Below are 23,112 nucleotides of genomic sequence, written 5' to 3'. Positions count from 1 at the left end.
AGGGAAGCCTTGAGTGGTCACACGCCCCTTCCTGGCAGCTCTGGCAGGTCATTTTGGGTGCCAGGGGTGTGGGGCGGAGCAGTCACGTGTGTGTGAGAGAGACATTCTGTTCCTTCTGCATGCTGTTGTGGTGTGCTCAGCATGGAGGGGCAGGGCTTTGGGGTATTGCTGAGCAAGTAGGTGTGCGCAGGCTCTGATCACTCAGAGCAGAATGTAGCAGCCTTCATGCTTAGTGAATTGTTCCCATTGTCATTTTGTGACTCCCCCTGGAGTATAAAACAGGTGTAAAAGTTTTAAGGCTCCTTTACATTGCCAGAGTGGTGTAAAGGAGTTTTATTGTAAGTACAGTATCGACTTATAAATGCTTATGGTGCTTTAATGATTAGAACTGGTCTAAATTTTTGGACTGAAAATATTTCCTATCAAAATGTGCTCCATGAACTGTTTGCTACTGACCTTTCTGGAGATGGTCAGTAGCCAATATAAATTGTGAGTTTGATTCACCAGCCCTCACTTGCTCTTCAGTTGCCTATGATGTAAAACTGAGCATATGGCTGCATATATTTGGTGACTAATAACTAGAAATAAAGGGTCAAACCTAGCTACATTATTAGACAAATGAGGTTTGGGGATTTCCTTTAATGTTCTTCACTCGCATTTTCCATCCATTGTATTATATTTTAAATAATTTACCAAAATAATTGAAACCAGCGTGATTATATTGTGGTGTTTTGACAAATACAATATGCAGAATTTTAAAATATTGTGTGCAGAATTTTTAATTTTTTAGAGCAGAATTCTTAAATTTTTGGTGCAGAATTCCCCCAGGAGTAAAGTAGATATGTAGCAAGCAGGGTTAGTAGCAGTGCTGCTTCAGAATCGTAAACCTAGTGCTCACAGCCTCATTCAGATAGGTGTTTTACTCAAACTAAAAAGGATAATACTGTATCTAGAAAATTCATGACTTGTATTTCATGTACAAACCGTGACAAAAATTGTCAGTATGTAATAAGCTCTTAATGGCAAGTCAAGGTGGGGAGGAAGAACAAGGATTTAGGAGGAATTGAAAAGGCTTTGAGGAAGTGACTTTGCTTATTGCTGTTATGCCTCTTGATCATCAGACTACAGTTCATCTAGCCATGTCAGCTTCTAGCTGAGCATATATATTTTTTTTTAATTTGGCTTAAACTGATTTACAGATCTGGACTAATATACAAAATAGACAGGGTTTCTTTCCATTAGTAATTGTATATTAGGTTAGTTGATCATATCAGATTGTGGGAATACAAAGAAACCCTGGGAATGTACTTGCCCCGCCTAGTCTACACCTTCATGTAGTCTGTTGGAAGGTGTTCACCTTGCTGGTGTAGCCACGTGGATGTATCCCATTCAAACTGACTTAATGGGATTGTTTCTGACATGTGTTAGTCAGGATTAGATTAATTTAGGGATTCTGGTGAGACCAACCCTTTATTGCTCTTGACAATGCTGAGTGAGTTGTTTTGGGATGTCGTGGCCTTTTTGACAACTGTGGGAATTCTCTGGTGGCTTCTGACTTCTTTTAGGTGGGCATACACTTAACTTTAGGGTCTGACTGGGTAGGAGTGTAGTGATAACATTGTCACGGTCTGGCAAACGCTTACATCAGCCTCACTTCAAGACCTTCCTAGATCCTGTTTTGATGGTTATCCAGAACCAAACAGATCCATTTTAATTCCAAGGCTGGAGTTATAAATACTGTCCAGCTACTGGATCAGTGCATTGATGGTTTGGGCCAGGGATTCTCAAACTGGGGGTTGTGACCCCTCAGGGGGTCACAAGGTTATTATGCAGGGGGTTGTGAGCTGTCAGCTTCCACCCCCAAATCACACTTTGCCTCCAGCATTTATAAATTTATAATAATGTTTAAACCTAAAAACATGTTTTTAATTTATTAAGGAGGCGGGGGTGTGGGGTGTGTGTGCACTCAGAGGTTTGCTGTGTGAAAGGGATTGCCAATGCAAAAGTTTGAGAACCACTGGTTTAGGCCATCTCTCCTGCAGATTATTGTGGTTTACACTTTGCCTATGAGCTGACCTTGCAGGGAAGAAGGCTAGAATGCAATGGAAGAAGATGCATTCTAAATCTAAAAAAACTACAGCATAGATACTTTTACATGCTATTCTGTAGTTGTAGGAAGCCTAGGATTATGTTCCTTTGACTAAATGCAGTTAGTAGAATCAATGATGGGCCACTCAAATGATCCAGATGGCCTCAGCTTGGTGACATATTGTTGTGAAGAGTTTCTATTCTCTTCTCCTACCATAAATATTTATTTCACAGTTAATGTTATATCCATTGACTAACATTGAACAGAAAGACAACATGCCACCCCTCTTTGGGGGAGTTCTGTTGACAGAAGTTTAGGATATACTGGGTGGGTTTTGTCCAAATAAAATAGATCCTGGACCTAAGGTTAGTGAAAGCACGTGGACCAATTATTGAGATTCATTAACTTCCCTTATAGACTAACAAATTCATTTGGGCATAAGCTTTCATGGGCTAAAACCCACTTCATCAGATGTATGGAGTGGAAAATACAGTAGGAAGATATATATAGCAGTACATGAAATGATGGGAGTTGCATTACTAGTGGGTAGATAATAGCCCACTTTAATTGATTTGTCTCAACAGGATGAAAAATCACTTTTGTGGTGGTAATCATTTCAAACAGTTAATAAGAAGGTGTACGTAACAGTAGGGGCAAATTAGCATGGGAAAATTAGTTTTTTTTCTTCCCTATTTTTGTGGTGACCCATCCACTCCCAGTCCTTATTCAGGCCTAATTTGATGGTGTCCAGTTTGCAAATTAATTAGAGTTCTGCAGTTTCTCATTGGAGTCTGTTTTTAAAGGTGTTTTTTGTTTGTTTGTTTGCTTGTTTTTAAGAATTGCCACTTTTAAGTCTGTTGAAACTTTTCATGTACTTGTATATAAAATAATCTTCCTACTGTATTTTCCACTCCATGCATCTAATAAAGTGGGTTTAAGCCCACGAAAGCTTATGCCCGAATACATTTGTTAGTCTATAAGGTGCCACAAGTTCTCCTCAGTCTATATCAGCAAAAATAACAACACAGCTATCGCTCTGAAACCTAACTGCTCTTTGTGAGAACAAAATATCAACCACAACAAAACATGTTGTGACCCAACCCAGGCTCAGACTCCTCTGGCAATAACCTTGTCTGGCCACATTGGAAAGTTAATGAAAAAGCATTGGCTGGCCAATTTATCTTGAATCCCTTCAGTTTCTTCAGTAATCGTTAGTCTAGCACCACACCTCAATCTGGCATAGATTGTGTGTTTTAGTGTTCTTGCAAGGTAACATGGTTTAAGGCTGATGGGTGGTAATTTTTTGCGTTTTGCTTTTATTTCATTTGACCAAATCTGACTTGTTGTGCTTTGACTTAGATTTTAAGTGATTATATCTTTTGTAGTTAATAAATTTGTTTGTTTGTTCTACCTGAAGCAGTGAGCTTGGTTTGAAGCATGTCAGAGATGCCCCTTGATCTAGTACATATCAATTTCTTTGTTAAATTGACAAAATCATAAGTTTGCAGCATCTGGTGGGCATGACTGGACGCTGCAAGACGGAGATTCCTAGGGCTGTGTTTGGGACCGGAGATATTCACTAGTGTCATTCAGTTGCACAGTCCAAGCAGCGGCTGGCCAGAAGTGTTCACTCACGTAGCTGGGAGCAGCTTACATGCTAGAGGCTGTGCGTGAACAGCCCAGGAGTGGGGGTTCTCACAGCAGAGCAAGCTAAGGCTAGCTCCCAGAGTCGAGGATTAGTGTGACCTAGCAGATCACCAGCCTAGATAACGGGAATGTCACACCTCCTACTTGTGCTTGCCACAGCTCCGATTTTAGGTATGCTTCTAGTCTTAAATGGTCCGCTTGTTAGCGTTATGTACCTTTATTTCCCCTCTCATCTTTCTTATACCCACTCTTCCCTCTTCTTTTATTGGACTTAAACTAAAACTTGAACATCTGTTGGAGCTAAACTCTTAATACAGAATTTAAAAGCCTCAGACAATAGAGGGCTGATTCTCCCTTTGAAACTTTGTTACTAAGGCAGCCAAATCCTCTGTGTCCAGACAAATCTAGAAAATATCCTTCTGATTCAGCAAAACACTTGCTATAAAATAGCAATGTGAATTTCTGAAGCATCTCTTATCTAGAGTTTCATAGATCTTAATGTGTGTTACAAAGCAATGAGTTAAATATTTGCTGCACTGACTGAAGAAAATCCGAGCAGCCATTACACTGGTCTACAATTTTTGAGAAGTCGTCTGCTTCAGAGATAAAATGTGCTATTTATTATGTATTTTGATGTGCTGAATTCAAATATGACAATTAAAACAACTGGCTACTGTTTCTAAGATATTTAAGTTTTTACATTTTATCTCTCTCTCTCTCTCTCTCTCTATATATAATATCTATCTATCTATCTATATATAGTGTAGATAGTAGAGTTTTAATCATAAATTGTAAACCTAGGTCTTTTCATGTGTTTATGGTTGCTTTACATATTTCCCCTGTCCTGTTTATGTAACACTTTAAAAATCAGCAAAAGGGTTATATAAATAAAATGTATTATGAAACAAAGGGCAAAAAACTATTATGTACATAGTTTAGTCCTATTCAGTGTCTACTAGGTGCTTCTTGGCTTGTCTCTTGTATTCATTAAATGGAGCATCTCTTGTCACTGTCCAGCAATCGTCTGCAAGCATTGATGGGCTCCATTTGCCCTGATAGCGTTTCTCCATTGTTGCAATGTCCTGGTGAAATCGCTCGCCGTGCTCGTCGCTCACTGCTCCGCAGTTTGGTGGGAAAAAAAATCTAGATGAGTGTGCAAAAAATGTATCTTTAGTGACATGTTGCAACCAAGGCTTTTGTATGCCTTGAGGAGGTTTTCCACCAACAACCTGTAGTTGTCTGCCTTGTTGTTTCCGAGAAAATTTATTGCCACTAACTGGAAGGCTTTCCATGCAGTCTTTTCCTTGCCACGCAGTGCATGGTCAAATGCATCGTCTCAAAGAAGCTCACGAATCTGAGGACCAACAAAGACACTTTCCTTTATCTTAGCTTCACTTAGTCTTGGGAATTTTCCACAGAGGTACTTGAAAGCTGCTTGTGTTTTGTCAATGGCCTTGACAAAGTTCTTTATCAGACCCAGCTTGATGTGTAAGGGTGGTAACAATCTTGCTTGATTCAACAAGTGGTGGATGCTGAACACTTTTCCTCCCAGGCTCCAATGACTGTCGGAGTGGCCAATCTTTCTTGATGTAGTGGGAATCTCTTGCACGACTATCTCATTTGCAGAGAAAACAGCAGTACTTTATGTATCCAGTCTGCAGACCAAGCAAGAGAGCAACAATCTTCAAAGCTGCCACTGATGTTGGTCATAGTTTATGCACCTCAAAAGTTGTTTCACGTTGTCATAGGTTTCCTTCATATGGACTGCATGACCAACTGGAATTGATGACAAAATATTGCCATTATGCAGTAAAACAGCTTTAAGACTAGTCTTCGATGAATCAATGAACAGTCTCCACTCATCTGGATCGTGAACGATGTTGAGGGCTGCCATCACACCATCAATGTTGTTGCAGGCTACAAGCTCACCTTCCATGAAGAAGAATGGGACAAGATCCTTTTGACGGTCACGGAACATGGAAACCCTAATATCACCTGCCAGGAGATTCCACTGCTGTAGTCTGGAGCCCAACAGCTCTGCTTTACTCTTGGGTAGTTCCAAATCCCTGACGAGGTCATTCAGTTCACCTTGTGTTATGAGGTCTGGTTCAGAGGAGGAGGATAGGAGAAAATGTGGGTCCTGTGACGTTGATGGTTCAGGACCAGAAGTTTCATCCTCTTCCTCGTCTGACTCAAGTGACAATGATTCTGGTGCATAAGGAACCGGCAGTCCTTCTCCGTGGGGTACTGGGCGAATAGCTGATGGAATGTTGGGATAATGCACAGTCCACTTTTTCTTCTTTGACACACCTTTCCCAACTGGAGGCACCATGCAGATGTAACAATTGCTGGTATGATCTGTTGGCTCTCTCCAAATCATTGGCACTGCAAAAGGCATCGATTTCCTTTTCCTGTTCAACCACTGGCGAAGATTTGTTGCACAAGTGTTGCAGCATATGTGTGGGGCCCACCTCTTGTCCTGATCTCCAATTTTGCAGCCAAAATAAAGGTGATAGGCTTTCTTAACCATAGTGGTTATACTGCGCTTTTGTGATGCAAAAGCCACTTCACCACAAACATAGCAGAAGTTATCTGCACTGTTAACACAAGTACGAGGCATCTCTGCTCACTTTGGCTAAACAGAAATGTGTCCCTTTGCAAAATCAAACATTGACAAATAAGAGAGCACGACACTGTATGATTTCTAGAGCTGATATAGGGCAATTTGTTCAGCAGAGTGATGTAAGCTTCGTTATGATTGCATCATCCATGACTTCTAGGAATAACATGATGCAATTCATATCCTGTATGACGCAATACCAGCTTCAGATTGCATCATTCATTGTTTTGCCTAAAAAGCAAGTACTGTCCAAACCCAGTCATAGATTTCTTCATAGATCCAATCAAAGATGTATTTTAGTCATTTCTGGTTTAAATTGAGATCCCTTCCCTTTATAACTCACTTATCCTCCGCCATTCCCAAGTTAAGGGTCGTATATACTGACCCAATAGCATATCTTGAAAACTAGAGCCAATCAACAATTTTAAGCATTTTTGTTCTCAGTGACCCAGAATTAGTAAAGTTTGACTACATTTATTTCAGAAGCATTTTGGCTGTGGAGCAGTGTTATATGCCCTACAATAGTACTTGCTCAGCCTTAGACACTAGAACCTTTTACTGAAAGAGGAAATGTTGGCCAAGAAGTTGGACTTATTGTTTTCCCTGTTTGTCTTTTAAAAGTGTCTGGGGAGTTTTAACGTCCATCGGAAATGGGCTGAAGGAACCTTTCATTGAATATTTTATTCAAAGCATCCCTGAATTTTCAGCATGGAATGCAGGCCCTGAATTCTGGGCTAAACTATACTGACATAAATTCTTCTCCAAAAGTGTTCAGCAGAAGCTTCCCATGGAGGATACAGAACTACATGGTTAAGAAAAAATTGTCTTGGTCTTTTATATGAACAACAGTACAGAAATAAGCTAGTCATCCAGCCGTTTAAATTATTTCTGCTTTAAATCAAGAACCTTTAAAAAAACATTTGCATTAAATCCTCTAAACTGTCATAATCTCTCTTCCCACTCTTGCTTGTTACTGGTTCTGTGAATAATGGCAACTGTCAGTCTGCCAGATTCCAAGTGACTAGTTGCTACTTTATAAGAATTTTGGTGTTGCAAGTGCTAGATTTGACATCACTGAAGCGATCAGGAATATCTGGATGCTTGTAAAAGAAATAGCTGTTTATATAAATCATTTGGTTAACCTAGGGGAAAAAAGCACTTCTTTCTAGCTTAATGGTGATTTTTAGCACTTTGTATCTCATCCAAATCTGAAAGGAATTTTTCAGACAAAGATGACCTGCTGCAAGCAATGATGGTGAGAGTGTCTAAAAAGAAAAGGTAACAAGAATCCCTTAAAATTGGCAATCTTAGTTTTTTCCTTAAAATTTTAATAAATGTCATGGCTAGCCAGTGGAATTCACATCTTTAATACAAGTACCGTCCATCTTCAGATAACCTCAGATTATTCATGAACTGGCTTTCAGTCCCTGCATATGCTAAAGGATATGATTTTTGCAAGCACTGTTGCAACCATAAGTATTCCTGTAACACAGTCAGTGCAAAAGTTGCTATGTACAGTGCATTGATATTGACTCACCCTTAGCCTGGCTCAGAGCAAGTGCAATCCCTAAGCACCATGTCATCCATTAGTGTTGCTTGCTCTGCTTTGGTTCAGTGTCTGCGTAGACAGCAAGCACTGGTTTAATGTTTGCAAGTAGCACTCTCTGTGGACATGGTATACCGTGTGCAACAAAAACAAACTGAATTTGCTGCACTGTTACGGCTTTTACTGGCTCAGTGGCGCTGGTACAAGTTTTAGCATTGCAGTTGAGTTATTTTAGACTTGATAAATCACTATAGGTAACACCTCATAAAACGAAATAGAGGTTTGGATGGCCACAGTCTAAAACAATCATGCCTGGGAATTTCTTGACCTCTGCTGTCTTTTTCTTTTCATTTTCTTTTCTAGTATCACTCTGCCATAAGCTATATCTCTTGTATACTAAAATATGTATCATTACAAAATGCTTCTTTTGAGAAACTAAAATATGTTAATCTTGTTTGTACTGTGTGCTGTACAAACAGGCTGAAATCTTGTTTGAGACCTCGGGACACTTAGCATTAGCATATTAAAACATTTAAAAAAGAGGACACTCCATGGGGTCTCGGCCCTGCCCCCGGCTCTGCCCCCATTCCAACCCCTTCCCCAAAGTCCCCGCCGCTTCCCCTGAGCACCCCACATTTCCCCCCCTCCCAGCCACACGAAACAGCTGCCCGAGCGCTACCAGCTTTACAGTTTGCCGGGCAGCCTCCAGACCCTGTGCCCCCGGCCGGGCGCTTCCCGAGTGCAGCCGGAGCTTGGGAGGGGAAGCGCCCGGCCGGGGGCACAGGGTCTGGAGGTCTGGGGGCTGCCTGGCAAACTGAAGCCGGTAGCACTCGGGCAGCTGCACAGAGCTGAGGTATCTGGAGCGAGCTGCAGGCGGATTCCCCCGCAGCGGACAGGGATGCCAGCAAAGCATTTTCCCGGACATGTTTGGCTTTTTGGCAATTCCCCCCAGACGGATTTGAGGACCAAAAAGCCGGACATGTCCGGGAAAATCCAGACGTATGGTAACCCTAAGGGCACTACATTAGAAATAATAGCAACAAAGACATTTCTTACCCCCATATAATTTAGAATCTAAAACACGAGTGTACAAAGGTTTGGGGATGAGGATATAGCATTAAAGCATCTGAAGATTTATGTTGTGTTGGAGGTAGAACTTGTAATAAGAAAATAGGGAAGGAAGAGGAAGATAAATGGTTACAATTCTTCACCTTCCGAGCAATCATTAATAGGCAGGGTTTTATAGGCTCAACAGCAAAAGGGAGTTTTAAGGAGAGATTTTTGAAAAAAGATAATGGCTGTATTTTTTTTAAAGTGTTTTGCCCACTGTCATGCATAAGGGGAACATAAGAGAAATCCATGGAAGTGCTTGAGGATATGTCTGCACTGCAATAAAAGAACTGTGGCTTGCCCAGGTGAGCTGACTTTGGCTCACGGTGCAGGGCTATAAAATTATGTAATTGGGGCCCTCCCCCCTTGCAGTCCCAGAGTTCAGGCTATAGCTGAACCCAAACATCTACACTGCAGTTTCATAGCCCTGCAGCCTGAGCCCCATGAGCCCAGGTCAGTTGACCTGGGCCAGCCGTGGGTCTCTTATTGCAGTGTAGACTTACCCCATAGGAGAAGATGTCTGGTATGTAGTAAAGATGGGGAATGTTGGAGTGAAGGCAGGAATGTTGGACATGAGTCACTTGACAAGAAGCTTGTGCTTTATTAGTCATTTCCCCTTTCAGCTTTGCATTAAAGTCAATGAGCTAGTCATTTCTCTTTTCTGCTACCTTATCAGAGGTGGTATGGTTTGTGAAGAGCTAAGTTCATAGTAATTAAGGATGAGGGTGTAGCCTCAAGTTACTATTAGACAATATTGCCATCTGCCTTTTCAAGTGAACTTATTTCAAAAGGTCACTTGCTCCATGTTCTTTCCAGTATGAATTGTATCAGATGATAACTTGGTCAAAACACTTGTCCAATTGGGGATTTAAGTGCTGTGCTGTTCTGTTCAGGGACTGTCACAGGTGTATGGGTGTGGCTTTAGGTGCTTCATATAGTCCTTTAATGTGTACAGTGCAGGAATTCATATTCTCATTCTCTGCTCCTGGATAAGAATCTTTAGCAAATAATTACCAAGCCGTATGCCTTGCTGCCTGAAACTTCTAGGATTGAAACCTAGCCTACTCAGGTAGCTGGACTGCTTGCTAGAAATGACTTAGCACATAATTCAATACAAGAGGAGGCTCTGAGGAAGCATGGGCGGAAAAGCACTGTAGAATATTGTTGGACAATGACTTCAGTATCAAGGATACTGATAGTGTTGTTACACAGCCTGAAATTGATTTAAGAATATTATTTAGTCACCTACCTCATGGGTATTGTGAAGATTGTTTGTAAAGAATCTTGAAGATGAAAAGCAGGCATAATTATTACTATAGTGCTAGATCTTCTCCTGTGTGAAAATTATGCTGCAGTTCCTCACTATTTGAGTAGGCAGTGTCATGTCTCATGCATGTCTTGTTAATAGTTTACTGCTTGCAGTGGTTCAGATGAGTCATGGAACTGCAGATCAATGCTTCAGATTATAGTTAGAAAAGTCTACCTCGTGGCATTCTCAGTTCCTCTTCTTCTACCTACTCTAAAACCCTCCTCTTTTCATTAGCTGTTCTAGTAAGGTAGTCATTAGTTGGGTAAGAAGTGTGGGTCAGCTACGAGAATAACTAATTCTTTGAATATACTGTTTGTGTAGATCTGCACTAAAACCTCTCTTGCCCCCCACCAATGACTTTCTGGTTGTAATGGCTCAATACACAAATTCTGTAGTGCAGATCTTCACAGGCAATTGTGTATATAAAATCTAGATACTAATAAGTAACCTTCCTGTTAAGGTAGATATTTCTGTATTCATGGATTATTTCATCGTAACAAAATATAAAGCCACATGTTATAGTATTTATTTTAAAGATATACTCCTTAAATAGTAGGAGTAATTATGGTCCAGGAGCAATGGACTGGCTGGTATATTAAACTTCACCAAATAATTTTGAAAGAGCAGAAACACAAAGGTTGACTTTCCCAAGATCACAGTCGGAGTTAGTGAAAAATCTGGAATTAAACTCAAGATATATTCCTTGCTCCTAGCCCAATTCTTTAGTCACCAGAACGTACTCTCTGCATCTATAACTAATCGTAAAGAGATGCTTTAAAATTTGACCTTGTGTGTCAGGGTCAGTGGAATGAATGTCGAGGATTGCCTCTTGAGATTCTGACATGGCAACTGAAGAGTCATCTTTCTCCCTATGGCTTCCTCCTTTGTGATCTTGGATAAATGCTAGTTAAGAAAGTCAAATAGTCTTTATTTCAGCCACACCATGAGCATGCTGAAACTCAAAACAAGGGTGTGTGCGTATTATGTGACGCTTAACCTAAACTGCTTTCTTGTAAAATCAGTAGTCTGTGTGATTTCTAAAACGTATGCTGCTAAACAGCTTGTAGCAGGAAACCAAAGAATACCCTAGGTCTCTTGGGCTTGCTAGCCTTTTGGTATTGCACCTTATATAGTGTACAGCAAGTCCCCCATAACACACAGGCCTTGGATAAAGAATAGTTCATCCATCTGCTACTAGGTGCAGCATACTTGTCACATCCTGGTGAGATTTGTGCTTTGGAATGTATTCTGATCAGATGTTAGAATGCACATAACGTGAATGGCTTATTCTTTTGCCTCATCCTACTGTCCCTGTGTCCATTTCTGACTCAGTTAAACTTCATCTGCAACAAGGATGCCTCTAACTTTCATCTGGAAAGAGTAAACTTGTAAATCCTAAATCCGGTTCTGTCCTGACTACTATGGTAGCATTGTGGAAGAATCTCTGGCTTCCTCTGTAAAAGGGGGATACTACTTACTTTCGTCCAAGTATAGTGGTGAGGATAGATGTCTGTACAGGATGTTGAAAAATGTACTACTTAAATACTAAATACCATAATCTAAATATGGGCCCAACCTTGTGTGTTTGGATTTTGATGTGAATTTTCCAAGTTCAGATGTTATGAATCCAGATGTTTTAATTGCAATTTTAATTCCTCCTCTCACTGACTTTGTTCCTTTTTGTTCACTTTTACTTCCTTGTCTTGATTTACAGAAACTAAACCCAAGCAGAAAAAAATCTTGGTTTTTGTTTTAAGATACTCTTAAAAGTTACATATATTTCCTGGAAAATATTGCAATTTTTTAAACTTTGCTTGTAAATAAATGGCTGAAAAACTAATAGGTAATTAATTAGACATTTTCTAATTGTTGCTTTGGTAACTAGTTTAATAACAGGAGCACAAAGAATGAGATTAGACTGAATAATTTCTGTTGTGCCCTGTTTCAATCCAAGCAACTAGCTTTGATTGTAAAATTTTTTTTTTTTAAGTGAACTTATGAGGAAAGTACTATATTATTAAGTATCTCTAGCTAATCAGTACCTGGCTGTAACAAAAGGTTAATGTTGTCCATAAAACAGCTGATGCTGTCAACATATTGATACAGCTCGCTTGTTTCTGTTTGCTATTAAGAACTTGAAGAATAATTTTTCCTCAAGGAACTAGAATTGGCTTTGTTTGGCTTTAAATTATTGCAAATAATCAAAAGCCATACCAAAACTAATACTGTTAACTAGCACTTGCAAATAGAACTGTATGAATAACTGACTTCTTAAATTTTATTTATTTATTGCTGGCCCTTCTGAAAAATCAAAATTTAGTTTTGGGTCAAATGAACTGTTTAACTTTGAGCTTTTAAAAACAATTTTCTGTTTTGTTTTTTTTTAATAAACAAATTAGAAATTTTTCAGTAGAGTATGTCAAAACCAAACTTTAAAAAACTTTTTATGCTTAGCTTTTCCAGATGAAACAACTTGGTGAAATTAGACACATTCACAATGTTTTGGTCAGTCAGTCTGCTTTTTGACAAAAACCGTTTTTTGGCCAAAATTCACCCACCTCTATTTTCAAGTCCTGAATTTTTGTGTGAGACTACAACTGTTGTAAACAAAGACTGAGAAATATTGTGATAGTGGGTATGTAGGTAGGAACAAGAATTTTATTTGATTGTTGAAAAGGTTCGTGTCTCTCTGAAAACCAAAGCAAAGCACTTCCACGCTATCCTGTGAATACTATGCAGTTTGGAGTAACACTTGACCTTTCACAGCAGGCCCCAGGTTTTGTTCTTTTCTTGGTGAATTCTTTAGTGCAATTTTGTGAATTTTCCAAATCTTTGGCTTGTATGCATGTTCCAATTCACAAGTGTGATTACTGTAAGGAATTATTACATTATCTTTGAGGTGTAAGTACTAATTCTTGTTTTTACAGGTACTTATTTAAGGCCATGTCTACACTGCACTTTCGTTGTTAAAACTTGTCACTCAGAGGTGCAAAAAAACACCCCCCCCCCCCCCGAATGACAAGTTTTGACAACAAAAAGCACTGGTTTGGACAGTGCTTTGTTGGTGGGAACCACTCTCCCACTGACAAAGCTACTGCCCCTGGTTCAGGGTGGCTTTATTTTGTCACCAGGAGAACTCTCTCCTGGTGACAGATGCTACACTGTGCACCATATAACAGTGCAGCTGTAGCAGCACAGCTGCGCCATTGTAAGGTGCTCAGTGTAGACATAGCCTAACATCCCCTGCCCTCCTTGTGCTGAATTCTTTTTGGTATAAGGGACTCTGCTGCAACAGGGAGGTATACTGTCATAGTCATTAAAGGTCAGAAGGAACCACCAAATCATCTAGTGTGACCACCTTTATCACAGGCCACCAGCACCCACACACTAATCCCAGCAACTGAAATTAGACCACAGTATTACTGCCCACTGGAGACTATACTATTATATACCAAGACAGAGAATAGGAGAGACCGAAGGGCACCAGTGTCTGAGGCTACCCTATTCACTGTCTGATTTCCTGGTGTCTGATGCTTCAGAGGGAAGGAGACCAAGGTGACCAATCCCTGCCCCCAAAACTTATTCTTGTCGGCAGTGAGGGGAATCCTTTCCTGACTACTGCAGGTAACTGTCTGAAGCCCTGAAGCATGAGCTTTAGGCAAATAAGCTATAAACCAGGAGGGACCTCTAGGGCTGTTGAGCCCTGTCCTTACCATCACAAGCAACCCCATCATACAGTTAAATTCATCAATTTGTCCAGCTTGCTCCTAAAACTGAGGAGTTGTGTAGGCAAACAACTATGGGGGGCCCTGTTCCAGAACCTCACTCTTGTTTGATGGTTAGAACCTTCTTCTAATTTCCAGCCTGAATTTGTTCATGGCCAGTTTATACCCGTTTCTTCTTGTGCCTGTGTTGTCCTTCAGCTTTAATAGCGCTTCACCTTTCTTGCTGTTTACCTGTCGCACCCATGTATTGATGGAAAGTAATCATATCCCCTTTCAGCTGCTTTTTTTGCTAAAATAAACAAGCTGAGCTCTTCCTCTCTCCTCATAAGATAAGCCATCCATCCCCATAATCATTCTAGTAGCGTTTCTCTTCAGCTATTCTAATTTTTGTGTCTCACTGCTGCTTTTAATTTGTTGTTTAGCCGTGGTGGCACTTTTTTGGTTCTGACTTTTTTTTAATTTGAGGTATACATTTAAGTTGAGCCTCTATTATGGTGTCTTTAAAAAGTTTCCATGCAGCTTGCAAAGATTTCACATTTGGCACTGTACCTTTAATTTCTGTTTAACTAACTTCCTTATTTTTGTGTAGTTCCTCTTTCTGAAATTAAATACTATGGCAGCCTAGCACTGTAGTGTTTTCCCTGCCACAGGGATGTTAAAGATAATTATGTTATGGTCACTATTACCCAGCATTCCAGCTGTATTCACCTCTTGGACCAGATCCTGCTCTCCACTTAGGAGTAAATCAAGAATTGCCTTTCCTCTTGTGGGTTCTAGGGCTAGCTGCTCCAAGAAGCAGTCATTTAAGGTGTCAAGAAACTTCATCTTTGCAGCCTGTCCTGAGGTGACATGTACCCAGTCAGTATGGGGATAGTAGAAATCCCCCATTATTATTGAGGGTTTTTATTTTATTTTTATAGCCTCTCTAATCTCCCTAAGCATTTCAGTCACTATCACCATCCTGGTCAGGTGGTTGGTAATATATCTCATCTGCTATAGTCTTATTATTAGAGCATGGAATTACTATCTATAGAGATTGCATGGTACAGTTTGGTTCATTTTAAGATTTTTACTTAATTTGATTTTATACTTATAGTACCACTCTCCCACCAGCACAACTGGTTCTGTCCTTCCAATATTCTCTGGTATCACTGTGTCCCATTGATTATTCTCATTCCACCAAGTTTCTGTGATGCCAATTATATAATATCCTAATTTAATACAAGGCACTCTAGTTCACCCATCTTCTTATCTTCTAGCATTTGTATATAAGCACTTTAAAAACTTGTCGTTTTTTAGCTGTCTGCTGTTACATGATGTAATTGAATGGGACTCTTTTTTTCATTTGACTGTTTCTCATCAGATCCTACCTGTATTTTATCATCTTCCATCCTCTCCTCCTTACTAGGACATAGAGAATCTCCATTAATAGATCCTCCCCTAAGGGATGTCTCTGTCCGAACTACATGCTCCTCCGTACCTGTCGGCTTTCCACCAGTCCTTAGTTTAAAAACTGCTCTATGACCTTTTCAATTTTAAGTGCCAGCAATCTGGTTCCATTTTGTTTTAGGTGGCGCCCATCCTGTATAGGTTCCCCCTTTCCCAAAAGTTTCCCCAGTTCCTAATAAATCTAAACTCCTCCTCCCTACGCTATCGTCTCATCCACACATTTAGACCCTGCGCAGTCTAGTTGTCTGTCTGGCCCTGCACGTGGAACTGGAAACATTTCAGAGAATGCTACCATGGAGGTCCTGGACGTCAATCTCTTACCTAGCAGCCTAAATTTGGCCTCCAGGACCTCTCTCCGATCCTTCTGTATGTCATTGGTACCTATGTGTACCACAACCACTGGTTTCTTACCAGCACTACACATAAATCTATCTAGATGTCTCGAGAGAGCTGCAACCTTCGCACCAGGCAGGCAAGGAACCAGGAGAACTACATAATCATCAAAAACCCAGCTATTTATGTTCAAATCCCCCATAACTTTACCTGTATCTTCATAATAACTGGAGTTCCCTCCCCCGGAGAGGTATCTTCAGGGCGAGAGGATACCATGACATCATCTGGAAGGAGGGTCTGAACTATGGAATCGTTTTTCTGCTCCAGCTGGATGTTCTCCTTCCCTGACACTTTCATCCTCCTCAACAGCACAAAGGCTGTCAGACCAGGGGTGAGACCATTCTACGGTGTCCTGGAAAGTCTCATATACATACCTCTCTGTCTCTTAGCTCCTCCAGTTCAGCCACTCTTTTCTCCAAAGCCCGTACGCAGTCTCTGAGGGGCAGGAGCTCCATGCACCAAATGCAAATATAGGCTACCTGCCCAAATCATACATGCTTTATTCAGTGCAATAAACTGAATAGCCTCCACTCTGTTGCTGGATTCTACTTCATTCTCTTTTTACTCCTGTAGTTCATTCCTTTGATGTTTAGTTTTTATTGGGGTGGTTTTGGCTTTAAGTTTAAAGAATGTTAAGTATATCTAGCTGCCCCCGACCCCCCAAACAAACTTACTCCAAGGGTTACGTAAGTGCACCTCCTTCACCTGGAGAACTCCTTTGCAAAACTCCCCTGTTAGCCGCTCCTGTTCACTAGCTCCTCTGGTTGCTTAGAAGTGGGCTTTTTAAAGCCCTGGTCTTCCTGAGTAGCCCTGCCCCCGGTTAAGGATTGATGGATGCTAAAGGACTTGGGGATCAAAGCCTCATTAAGAAGCTCTCAGCCTTGCCTAGCAGGCTGCTAGGCTCAGCACACTGTCCCCCAGACAAACAGACCACATGACCAGTCCAGCAGCAAGCATACCACAAACACATACACTACAGACAACAAACTTACCTTAAACTTTCTGTAGCAGCCACCCAGTTTTTATTGGTCCCATGGGTGGTTACTTAAAGTGGGTATATACAATTTCTGTTTATATTGTACAGTCTCTTTAAAACTCCATCTATCTAGCTGTGCAAAGCAGGTGGCTTATTTCACTTAATGAAAAAGAAAATATTGTTGGCTAAATACTTAGAGCCAGTTCTGAATAACCAGAAACTAAGGGAGAAATTGGGATGGGGCAGAGGGAGAAAACTTGAGTTGTGCCAGTAGCATGGATCCAGATCGTGTAAAAGATTTAAAAGGTATTCTGTGAATTGCTTCTAAAACCTATGGCATTTGCTTCAACTTAAGACCTACTTGTGTAAGAAGGAAGGGGATACCGATAGATGAAGAATCTGGTCAGTGAGCTTCTACTTTCAACCACAGGACTGAATGTTCATATCTTTGCATTATAATGAAGGAGGTACAGATCTGTAGGCCTGCATAAAGTGACATTTTTCTAATGTATTCTTGTTAAACTTTAAGGTCATAATGGTATCCATCCCTGAATACTATGAAGGAAAGAATGTCCTCCTCACAGGAGCTACTGGCTTCATGGGAAAGGTGCTTCTGGAAAAGCTACTGAGGTCCTGCCCTAAAGTGAAAGCTGTTTATATATTGGTGAGACATAAAGCAGGTCAGACGCCTCAAGAACGAATGGAAGAAATGATCAGCTGTAAGGTATGTCTCTGGAAGCTCTTTGTGTTTAATTGACTAAAGAAGTGATACAAACCTAGTTTCCCCATTGTAAAGAAACTTCTGAAATAGTGAGCAACCGTGAATATGTTGGAACAGGTTTTTTGCTATACAAACTTCCAAATAACTAACTGCTGTGGTATTAATAACTAAATATCAGGGTTGCATTGACTTTTAACAAATTAAAGGAAAATAGACATCTCCCTCCTGGAGACAGAGGGGCACATACAGCAGATGAGCATAATGAAGCTTGTTTTCTGCCATTTAAACTTGCGGACAGATACGCATTCTTTGAATGTCATATACCATATTATATGCTTGTTTTTTTAAGTTCTGCTGATGACTTTTTTGTGTGCTTTGCATTCAAGTGAAAAGCCCAGTGATAGGTTTTACGGTGAGGGTAAGAGGATGTACATTTCAAGTGGAGTGTCTTACCCGCTTTCAGCTTTGTTAAAAGGTCTTGTTTTTAATTCAGCTATCTTGTGTGTTAAAGTGCAAAGGAGTGTTGAAATGTCAAATGATTGTCATGTAAATGACTTGTATTTTACAGTCTGCTAATAAAATGTGTAGTCACCTGTAGGGAGGTAGTGTGGCCTTATGGATAGAGAATTGAACACTGACTCAGGAGACCTGTGTTCTAGTCCCAATTCAGCCTCTGCCTCCTGTATGCCCTGGGGCAAGTTACTTCGGCTCTGTGTGCCTCAGTTACCCTATCTGTAAAATAGGGAAAACATATCCCTTCTTTGTAAAGTGCTTTGAGGTCTACTGATGAAAAGCACTCTAAGAGCTAGGTAGAGTTGTTGTTATTATTAGAGCTGCCCCAAGGTGAATTAGCTGGAAGACGGTGTGAAAATCTTGCCGAAGATGTAAAATTAAATGTGTGGTTTACAGGGAAATTAAATTACCCTTGTCTGCAGTTTCTGTACCACTTAACTATTGTAGTTTAGAAATTAGTCAAATTGGTGCAACCCCTTAGTGTGCATAAAATTATACTGTATAGTGGAGGTGCTTATCATCATAGCTTATTTCTTTAAACTTACCAAAATAAGCTATACCAACATTTCACAATATTCTCAATTTTTTTTTATAGAGTTGTGGAGATCTAGCACCCCCCATTTCCCATGAATTTTGGTTAGTAGTAATCTACATTACAATGTGAGCCTACTATGAAATTTCTTCAATTTGGAATTTGAGTGATTTCTCTTTGACAAAGTAACTGTTAATATTTTGCTACCCTGGGTACCCAGTGCTCTGGGCTAATGAAAGTAAATAACGCTGGAGAGGCATTCCTCCCTTCAAGAGGGGAATACACCCCCTGAGAAGGGAGTGCATTGTTTTTCCAGTCTTTCTATCCGACTAGAACAATGTTGATGGACTGAAGAATCCAGGAGCACGCTGGCTGAGTATCGGAGACAGGGACTTTGCTAGCGATACAAAGAATTACATTTACAAGGGGGAGAAAGGATGGGGAACTTTAAATCTTAATTCATTAACAAACAGTGGTGTTACATGGGAGTTAAGTTTTGTGCTTAGCAGTGCCTTACGGAATGTAGAAGCTGGCATAGAAATTTGAGATCTTGGAAGTGCGCTCAAACAAACTACTAACTCTGCATTTTCTATTTTTTTGACTTTCCAAAATGTAATTAATGGCCAGTAGAGCATCATATTTCAGAAGTGTTGAGGTCTTTGAGTGTTGCCTTCATTAATTTGAGATCTACCATACTATTATCTCACTAGAAAGGAAAAGCTATAATGGCAGCTGGGTCTCTTTTTATCTCCTCTATCTCGGAGTTGTGAAGAACATGTTGGTTGTTATAACCTTAATACAAGAATGCAATTTTATGTGGAAATCCATGATTAAATCGAGTCTTCCTGACTAGTGATTTAAATCAACTCAACCCTGGTTGGATGCCAGAGTTCTTACTTGCACCTCAGGAGGCTTGGACGTAGCAATAGCTGGGAATATAGCAGTATTTGACCTCATCCTAATATCCACCTGGCCTCTCCTCTGTGTCCAGCACAACTCCACGTTTGTACTCCTGTTCAAACACTCCCATGAAGCCTTCCTGTCTTCTGTTACACCACTGTTCTAGGGACTACTAACTGTAAATGGTATACATCACCCTGAACAATGAATCCCATAGTGAGAGCTAAGGCCAGGTCTACACTAACCCCCTAATTCGAACTAAGGTACGCAACTTCAGCTACGTGAATAACGTAGCTGAAGTTCGAAGTACCTTAGTTCGAACTTGCCTCGGTCCACACACGGCAGGCAGGCTCCCCTGTCGACTCCGTGGTACTCCTCTCGTCTAGCTGGAGTACCGCAGTCGACTGCGAGCACTTCCGGGTTCGACTTATCACGTCCAGACAAGATGCAATAAGTCGAACCCAGAAGTTCGATCGCTCGCCGCTGAACTACCGGGTAAGTGTAGACCTACCCTAAGATAAATTGCTCTGAGGAACTCCTCAGAGCAAGGATCGATGGATTTTAAGAACTTAAGTTTCCCCAGCATTGCTCCTCTTCATCCTCCCTGCTGATGTCCATATCTTGGGAATTGATGTAGTATTCTAATTAGTTGGGCAAATTTATTTTGTCTGAATCCCTTTTCTCCTCCCCGCCTCCACAAATTTGAATTCCGGTTAAATAAAACATTTCATTAATTTGTGTCTAGTTTGCATTGTTGTGGTCAAAACAAAACTTTAGAAATGTTGAAACAGCACAATTAAATATTAATAGAAGCAGATACAAGAATTCAGGTGTGTCTTTCTCTCCCACCTCCCAGATGAGTGCACGAAGCTATAGACGCTCTCACTGAACGTATATCTATGTATTTATACAAAGTGAAATAGCTTCAACAGGAGAGACCGAGACACCCACCCCAGAATACCATGTAACCTGGTAGTTAGGATGTTCAGGTAGGATCAGGGAGTCCTGTGTTCAAGTCCCTGCTCCAGAGTGGGGATTTGAACCTGGGTTTCCCACATCCCAGATGAGTGCCGTAACTGCTGGGCTAAAGGTTATATCAAGACACAACCAATAACAACAAGCTTGAAATGAAATGTTAACTTTTTCAATTCACTGAACCTTTGAGTTCAGTTCAGATTGAACTGAACAACTTTCAATCTTCCAGAACTGCCAGCAAACTGACAAATCAGTTATTCACACAGTTTTAACTGTAATCTCCCTGAGGTACTCCCTAGGGAAGCAATTGGAAGGGCCTGAGTTAAGACTCTGTGGGTCATGTGGTATATCTGGCATTATCTTAACAGGTGTTTGAGTTTGCTGGATCCCACAGGTTTGTGTTTTGGCTGTCAAATTCTGCATTCTGGAAGGCTACACGGTACTTGCAGCTAAACAGCCTTGGCTCCCTTGTTTATGAACTATTTTGTTAAAGAATTTCCTGTCTGAAGAATTTGGTGGCAGCCAGGAGGAATGACTGAAGGCCCCTTCTTAAGGGGGCTTCCTGGGCACACTTTGCTGATTTAGTTGGGGATTGGTCCTGCTTTGAGCAGGGGGTTGGACTAGATGACCTCCTGAGGTCCCTTCCAACCCTGATATTCTGTTTCTATGATTCTGTGACTATAGGCTTCCAGCCTCTCCCTGCCCATTACAGTTGGAGGGGTTACGGGAAGAATCATGGGACTGGAAGGGACTTCAAGAGGTCATCTAGCCCAGTCCCCTACACTCATAGCAGGATTAATTATTATCTAGATTCTAGACCATTCTTGACACAGGTGTTTGTCTAATCTGCTCTTAAAAATCTCCAATGATGCACATTCCACAAGCTCCCTAGGCAATTTATTTCAGTGCTTAACCACCCTGACAGGAAGTTTTTTTTTTTTTTTTGTAATGTCCAACCTAAACTGCCCTTGCTTCTTGTCCTATCCTCAAAGGTTATGGAGAAATGTTTCCCTTCCTCCTTGTAACAACCTTTTATGTACTTGAAAACTCTTATCATATCTGCTGTCTTCTCTTCTCCAGACTAAACAAACCCAATTTTTTCAATCTTCCTTCATAAGTCATGTTTTGTAGACCTTTAATCGTTTTTGTTGCTCTTCTCTGGACTTTCTCCAATTTGTCCACATCTTTCCTGAGATATTTAAATTAAATTTTTTTAAATTAATGGAGACATCCCATCTCCTAGAACTGGAAGGGACCTTGAAAGGTCATCAAGTCCAGCCTCCTGCCTTCACTAGCAGGACCAAGTACTGATTTTGCCCCAGATCCCTAAGTGGCCCCCTCAAGGATTGACTCACAACCCTGGGTTTAGCAGGCCAATGCTCAAACCACTGAGCTATCCCTCCCCCCGAGGGATATGGTGCCTAGAACTGGACACAATACTTCAGTTGAGGCCTAATGAGCGCGGAGTATAGAGGAAGAATTACTTTTCGTGTCTTGCTTACAACACTCCTTCTAATACATCCCAGAATGATGTTTGCTTTATTTGCAACAGTGTTACACTGTTGACTCATATTTAGATTGTGATCCACTATGACCTCCAGATCCCTTTCTGCAGTACTCCTTTGTAGGCAGTCATTTCCCATTTTACATGTGTGCAACTGCTTATTCTTTCTTAAGTGGAGTACTTTGAATTTGTCCTTATTGAATTTCATTCTATTTACTTAGACCATTTCTCCAATTTGTCCAGATCATTTTGAATTTTAATCCTGTCTTCCAAAGCACTTGCAACCCCTTCCAGCTTGGTATCGTCTGCAAACTTTATAAGTGTACTCTCTATGCCATTATCTAAATCATTGATGAAGATCTTGAACAGAACTGACCCAGAACTGATCCCTGCGGGACTCCACTGGATATGCCACTGATAACTACTCTCTCTAGGAACAGTTTTCCAAACAGTTATGCAGCCACCTTATAGTAGTTCCATCTAGGTTGTGTTTCCTAGTTTGTTTATGAGAAGGTAATGCGAGACAGCATCAAAAGCCTTACTAAAGTCAAGATATGCCACATCTGCTGCTTCCCCTCTCTCCACAAGGCTTATTACTCTCTTTTGAGTTTTAGAAAATTGAAGATCTCCTGGTTAAGCCAGCGTGGTCTCTTGCCATACTTTCCTACTCAATGGGGTAGTTTGCTCTTGTGCCCTTAAAGTCTCTTTGAAAAACTGCCAATTCTCTTGAACTGTTTTTCCCCTTAGACTTGCTTCCCATGGGATCTTAGCAAACTCAGGGAGTTGGTAGGTAACATCTGCCTTTTTGAAATTCATTGTTTTTATTGTGCTGTTTTCCCTCCTACCATTCCTTACAATCATGAGCTCTACCATTTCATGAAAACTTTCACCTAAACTGCCTTCCACTTTCAAATTCTCAACCAGTTCCTCCCCATTTTAACTGATTAAAGAAAACTGATTTATTATCAGTTCATGCCTTCAGTGTAACTATATTGGCATTCAGCCAACTTCTCTCTTACTCCAATTGCAGTAACTTTGAGGAACAAAGAACCTCTGTTAAATCCAGAAGCATGGCTGTTGTTCTCAATTCCTTCTGGGGATAC

At 40.7% G+C, this 23,112-nt stretch overlaps 1 protein-coding gene across 3 annotated transcripts in view; it reads left to right on the top strand.

The window, feature by feature from the left end:
• Positions 1-23,112, top strand: part of FAR1 (fatty acyl-CoA reductase 1) — a 79,879-nt gene that overhangs the window by 14,126 nt on the left and 42,641 nt on the right. For all 3 annotated transcript variants that reach the window (XM_034769961.1, XM_034769962.1, XM_034769963.1), the window contains exon 2: positions 17,394-17,588. In XM_034769961.1, coding sequence (XP_034625852.1) covers positions 17,400-17,588 — 189 coding nt within the window. In that variant the 5' untranslated portion in view covers positions 17,394-17,399. The remainder of the gene's footprint in view (positions 1-17,393; positions 17,589-23,112) is intronic.

The sequence above is a fragment of the Trachemys scripta genome, chromosome 4 (assembly GCF_013100865.1).
Source record: "Trachemys scripta elegans isolate TJP31775 chromosome 4, CAS_Tse_1.0, whole genome shotgun sequence".
Lineage (NCBI taxonomy): Eukaryota > Metazoa > Chordata > Testudines > Emydidae > Trachemys > Trachemys scripta.
Note: the sequence above shows the minus strand (reverse complement) of the source record. Positions and strands in the feature narration are given on the sequence as shown.